Source organism: Mercenaria mercenaria, chromosome 1 (genome assembly GCF_021730395.1).
Source record: "Mercenaria mercenaria strain notata chromosome 1, MADL_Memer_1, whole genome shotgun sequence".
In the NCBI taxonomy this organism is placed as follows: domain Eukaryota; kingdom Metazoa; phylum Mollusca; class Bivalvia; order Venerida; family Veneridae; genus Mercenaria; species Mercenaria mercenaria.
The window spans coordinates 106,725,657-106,732,437 of NC_069361.1; the positions used below are offsets into that span (position 1 = coordinate 106,725,657).

General features: G+C 36.7%; 1 protein-coding gene across 1 annotated transcript in view; it reads right to left on the reverse strand.

Moving 5' to 3' along the window:
• The window catches only part of LOC123527537 (U4/U6.U5 tri-snRNP-associated protein 1-like), a 52,982-nt gene extending 46,409 nt beyond the window's left edge, over positions 1-6,573 (reverse strand). The window contains exon 1 of the mRNA XM_053527536.1: positions 6,199-6,573. Coding sequence (XP_053383511.1) covers positions 6,199-6,433 — 235 coding nt within the window. The 5' untranslated portion in view covers positions 6,434-6,573. The remainder of the gene's footprint in view (positions 1-6,198) is intronic.
• Positions 6,574-6,781: the final 208 nt, after the last annotated feature.

Sequence of the window (6,781 nt, forward strand, 5' to 3'; positions counted from 1 at the left end):
AAGCTGCGTTCAATAAACCCTTGATGCCCCCGGTGGCATCCTTGTCAATACAAAGCAACCTAAGTCCAAAACGAGGTCAAGGTCAAACTGAGGTCAGGTGATGTTTAAAGATGAGGAATGGTCACAGGTTACATCTGTATTAGTATCAATTCATTATTGTAAGCGGTATTGATGCTAGACGAAACGGTCCCATTTGGTTAACCAAGAGATGGCCCAAATAAAGCAACCTAAGTCCAAAATGAGGTCAGGTGATGTCTGAAGATGAGGAATGGTCACAGGTTACATCTGCATTAGTATCAAGTAATTCTAGTAAGGAATATTGATGCTAGACAAAACGGTCTCATTTGGTTAACCTCGTACGGACGGACAAACAAACGGACGGACAGACAGGACAATCACTATATGCCTCCCGCATCAGTAGATGCCGTGGGCATAAAAAGTTACCTTCCATGGAACTGCACAAGCATTTACATCCTTTATTTATGAATTCAGACTATGCAAATAGCTATTGTTATATTTAAATTCCATTTAATACCGAAACTTATTTTTAGAACCTGAAATTGAGAGCATAGTATTTTGGTTGGTTTTCCCACTTCAAAACTTTCAGGATATAAACAATCAACAAAGGTGACTGCAAGCAGTAGTTCTGAGATTTCAGTAAGATAATTTGACCATAAGTAAATTTTGGTTTACAAAGGATATATTATTTTTCAAGATAATCTTAAATCATTTCTGTCTCAGTTTCTTGTGGCCCGACAACAACTGTGCTACTTTTATAAGCTTTAAGTGTATATGTAGTTGATGACAATTAGGGGTTTCATGGTTTTTTCCCCTATCGAAATCTTAGAAAGTGTGCCGATTTCAAGAATTTGCACTGCTTTAATATTGAAAATAATAATTGATTGGTGTGCAAGTAGAGCAATTTTTTCTGTAACAGAAAGTAACTTTTAGCCAAAGAGTCTTGAGAGAAATTTCAAGTGTTACGCAGTAGTTTTTAGTGCTTACTTTAAGTAAATGTGACTACACAACAAGAGTCTCACTCATGCTTTATACATGTAATGAAATCCAACACACAACATGCAACCTCAAGGTTCTGCATGAATTGTTTCAGATATCCATGAAGTCTGGTAATAGTGAACTTTGTAAAACTGAAAGTCCATTTCACAACAGCGAACTATTATAGGCGCACTTTAACAGTATTTTAAATAATGCTTCTCATACATGAGATCATTTGAATATTAATCATCACTAAGTTATTTGATTTCTTTGTCATATTAAAAGGCATTTTCTTATGAATTCGGGGACATTCTTGCAGTATTTCCAATTATTTCCTTTTTTTCAATTTTAGGAGTATTTTACAGAATGGGAATTACCAGTAAATACAAATTCCAGCCAACCCTCTTTCCTGATGTGATGCCACACTCTCAATTTTTTTTAATTAATTGTTAGAAATTAGCAATTCTGTGTTCTGTATGGAAGCTTTTATGAAATTTGTGATTTAGATAAAATTTTACTTCTTGCGTAAGTAACAGTGACCAACATAAAACAGCTGTTAAAATTTCATATTCAATATTTCTCCAACCAGAGTGAGAGCTATTTATAAAAGATATTTGTTTGTTTGTTTTGGGTTTAACGCAGTTTTTCAACAGTATTTCAGTTATGTAACGACGAGCAGTTAACCTAACCAGTGTTCCTGGATTCTGTACCAGTACAAATCTGTTCTCCACAAGTAAATGCCAACTTCCCCACATGAATCAGAGGTGGAGGACTAATGAATTCAGACACAATGTCGTTTGTCAAATAGTCATGGAGAACATACGCCCCGCCCGAGGATCGAACTCGCGACCCTGCGATCCGTAGACCGACGCTCTACCTACTGAGCTAAGCGGGCGGGTTTAAAATAAAACAAACATGTAATGATGCAAAATTTGTCACAACTACCAGTAATCACAGCTATTCCTAAGCAATTACCATATATACCTGTAGTATAGTACATAATAGTCCAATATTAGTGGGCGGAATCACCCGATTGTCATCGATAGCTGGGTATAGCCAATCAGCATTGCCTGTTTGCAAAACACCGCAAGACAGGATGGCATGTGTATGATCTACACAATTACAGTGACTGTCAGCGTGTTTGCAAATGTGACAATCTCTGATTGTAAATGACAGTTTATAAAGTGTTGTAAGTAACTTCGAGTGTTTTCACACATACTAATTACTTGGCAAAATTAAAGAACATATTAGAAAAGTGATAGTCTTAATTAATTTATAATTCTTTGAATAATTTTAAGATGCTGTTGATGTGGCCTTACCATGATTTTTTCTCTGCAAAATTGCAGAGTTTGTTTCAAATTTTGTTACAATGCCGGGTCAGCAAACACTGTTTAGTGTAAGGATAAAAAGAAAAAGAGATGATGCAAGTGAATCCTCGTACTCTGAGAACAATACATAAATATCTTAAACCATACACTGTATGCGTCACCACTTTAGTATTGAAATTCAAGAAAAGACCAACAGCTTTAATGTGACTAATCAAATGTGTCTGTCAGTGATGAACATGAACTTTTCCATTTCCAAATGTGATGAGTCTGATTCAGTCTATGTTGAAAATAGTTACAGTGTTTGAGATGACTTAAATGTTACAGAAATCCCTGTAAGTGTAAGTGATCTTGGTGATGTAGTTCTAAGTTAAGGTTAAGGTTGACACTACAGACTCAGACTAGAGTGATACATTATCTGACACTGATAAACCAGTCAGTAATGTGGTGCCAGACGATGTACCTCTTTCGTCCAACGTAAACATCGAAAATCAGGGGACCCTTGATCGATTTTTGGATACCGGCGCTGCAGTGAATAGTTTTGTGGATCCATTGGTCGAGAGGGCTAAGATGCTTTCCTACGGATGTGAAGGACTGGGGTTCTATTACTGGCTACTCACATTGCATAGCCCACATTGCATTGTGTCCTTGGGCAAGGCACTTTATCATGACTGGGCCATATATGCAGTCAACCCAGCCGTAAATGGGTACCAGCAAATAATTGGTTTTAACTTTTCTAAAAATAGGGTTGCTCAAAAGCTCTATAGAGCTTATGTTCATTGTTTCACAAAGGGACAGTAAATAAAATTTACCTTTCAGGAATCACTTTTGGCCGCGATTTCACGATATTCTCGCATTATTTTGGTGAAAATCGCATAAATTTTGCTCAAATGCGCTTAAAAATCGCATCCGCGTGGCCATAGATCTTTTGCCGAAATTGCAACTTTTCGCTGCAATGCGGTTTTGCCGTTACTTAATTTTCATATGACGTTCATTTAGGCGCTTGAATTTCGCTTTTATCTCCATAGAGCGTCCGATGATTATGACTACCACACAAAAATAATCTGTTTCCGCGATGTTTCAAAATACCACTGAAACAGAAATTTAAGCATTTGGAAGGCCAAACTTTCTGCCTCCATCCGCGCGGATGAATAGCTATGACAATAACAAGATGGTGGAGAAACCCCCGGTGAAGCCCCTTCATAAAAAAACGCTGAACGCCCGAATTTCCAAACGAAATGGTTGAGGGTAGGGTTATAAATAAGTTTGACTTTAAAATTGTTTTGACCTAATGGAAGTGTATCAAGTCCAGAAAAATTAAAACATAACTGAACTTCAACTTTGACAAAGCAGTTTGAAGTAAAATCATTAGGGGAAAAATGCGTGTGGACCCAAGACTTGGTTACAACTTTCATCAACCTATTCAGAAATTCCTGGCACTGAACTTTGTAGAGTTGTAAATGGTGTCTCTGAAAGGAACTGTTTTGTTTATTTACAAGATAACTGTTCTTACAAATAAACAGATGTTTGCTTCTGAATGTAATAAAAGCTGTCCGCCGATGTAAAATCTCATTATAACAAGAGCACCGCCTTGCGGGTGCTGACGCTCATCTGATTTTTTTTTTGTGTAATAGAAATATTGTCCTACCCATGATTTTCTAAGTCTAAAAAGGGGCATCATTCTTGCAAAAAGCAGGATAGAGTTATGTTTCTTGATGTTCAGTGTCCACTTATGATGGTGAAAAACTGTTGCAAGTTTTAAAGCAATAGCTTTGATAGTTTATGAGGAAAGTTGACTTAAACATAATACTCAACCAAGAAAATGATTTTCTAAGTCCAAAAGGGGCAATAATTATTGCAAAAAGCAGGATGGAGTTATGTTGCTTGTTGTACAGGGTCAGCTTATGATGGTGAACAAGTGTTGCAAGTTTCAAAGCAATAGCTTTGATAGTTTAAGAGAAAAAGTTGACCTAAACATAAAACTTAACCAAGAAGTCTGATATTTTCTAAGTCCAAAAGGGGCCATAAATCTTGCAAAAAGCAGGATGGAGTTATGTTCCTTGCTGTACAGGGTCAACTTATGATGGTGAACAAGTGTTGCAAGTTTTAAAGCAATAGCTTTGACAGTTTAGGAGAAAAGCTGACCTAAACACAAAACTTAACCAAGAAAACTGATTTTCTAAGTCCAAAAGGGGCAATAATTCTTGCAAAAAGCAGGATGGAGTTATGTTTCTTGATGTACAGGGTCTGCTTATGATGGTGAACAAGTATTCCAAGTTTCAAAGCAATAGCTTTGATAGTTTAGGAGAAAAGTTGACCTAAACATAAAACTTAACCAAGAAATCTGATATTTTCTAAGTACAAAAGGGGCCATAAATCTTGCAAAAATCAAGAAGGAGTTATGTTTCTTGCTATACAGAGTCAGCTTATGATGGTGAACAAATATTCCAAGTTTCAAAGCAATAGCTTTGATAGTTTAGGAGAAAAGCTGACCTAAACATAAAACTTAACCAGGCAACGCCGACGCAGACGCAGACGCCGACGCCGACGCCGACAACCGCTCAAGTGATGACAATAACTCATCATTTTTTTTCAAAAAATCAGATGAGCTAAAAAGAAAAAATCCCATTCATTTTGTCAAAAATCTCATTGATTCAAGGCAAATGGGAATTAATCTCATAGCAGTATCTGCCAAAAGTGATCCCTGCCTTTACCTTTGAGCTCACTTTAAGGCTTTGACTTATTTCATATCAACTACCTAGTCCAAATAATTAGACGTCAGAACTGACTCAGAGATATTTTCGTGATAGGGCATAATCCCTCTCTTAACGTCAAAACTAGTAAAGACTTTTTCTGTGGTGAATATAGATTTAGGTAAAAGCACGATCAGACAATATACTTGAATGATGAAATCAAAAACAAAATAAAACTGGATCCTTTTAAATGGTATAAACAAAACAGTAAAACACCTTAAAAAGGCGTAAACATTATAATGTTTCATTTTGGCTACTTTGCCTTACTTATATGTCCCCCATTACACTCGTACTAGTCATAGTGCGGATAGTTGTTATCGATCACATGACACGAATAGGAGCCATGTAAAATTTGTGTAAACTTCATGGTTCATTGAGATATTATATCGATTATTTTAATACCTTTATTTTAGTTAAAAGTTTGAAATTTTACACAAGGAGTCTATGATAATGTCCTAGTAAAATGTAATAATTACCCAAGTGAAATTAGTATTATTCTGCAATGTTTTGGACATGTTATAATTATGAATATCGTGACTCGCGTACAATTGAATTCATCTACATCTACATCTACATCTACATCTTTCACCCAACCGTCGATTTCCGACTATCACTGGGCGGCGCTGTCAGAGAAACAGTTGTTAAAGAACTGATATGTTACAATGTTAAAAGAATAAAAGCTAAAAAAAGACAGTATGCTACAGTTAAAATGGGACAGAGGCAACAGAATTACATACTGACCACCGCCAGCCTCTCTCTAAAGATACTGAGACTGGGGCTAGATTTAACATGAGTTGGTAGGGAGTTCCAGAGTCGGATGGTCCTAGGGAAGTAGGAGTTAGAAAAGTACTGAGTGTGAGACATGGGGATTAAGTAATTTAGGTTTCTAGTTGGAATAAGATGAGATTGGTCGACTGCAACTGTCTGGGTCCTTATTTTATAAAACATTACTAATGAATTGTGTAACCTTCTATATTGGAGTGTATTCCATTCTAAGGTTTTCAGCATTTGTGTAACACTACTGGTGTAACTGTAGTCATACATGACGTACCTAGCAGCTGACCTTTGGACATTTTCGACTTTGCTAGTGAGGGTTTTTTGCCAAGGGCTAATCAACTACCTACCAGGTTCTGGCTTCAGGGCAGGATTGTTGTAAGGATCATCGATTTCCCCTTCTTCTCTATCGACTCCCTCTGGATATGGATCATAGTACCTGTCACCATCTCGCTCTCTGTGGCGCCTTTTACCCTCTCTTCCCTCTTTTTCCCTTGAACGAGACCTTTCCCTGGATCTTGACCGATGTTTTCGCTTCTTTTTATGTTCACGATCTTTGTCTTTGTGTTTTTTTGATGAACCCATATTGTGTTAACAAGGCAATCACCAGGATGTTGGCAATTAAACAATTATGCAAGAATAACTCTTGAAAATAAGAATATAAACAAAAGTACGAAAAATTCACGTCCAGATTTAACCGGAAACGGAAACCGAACGTTTATACCGGTGAACTTGAAAAATGTAAATTTTAATTTTTTTGATGGTATTACAACACTAATAGTACGACGAGTCTCGGGGTTAAAAGGTACTAAATGTCTCCAGTAAAAATAACAATATATAACATGTGTAATCAGCGTTGCTAGCCTTTCACTTCTCATGTGACTACTCTTGCCTTGAAGGTGTTTGCTTATGCAATAAAAAAAATATGGGGTT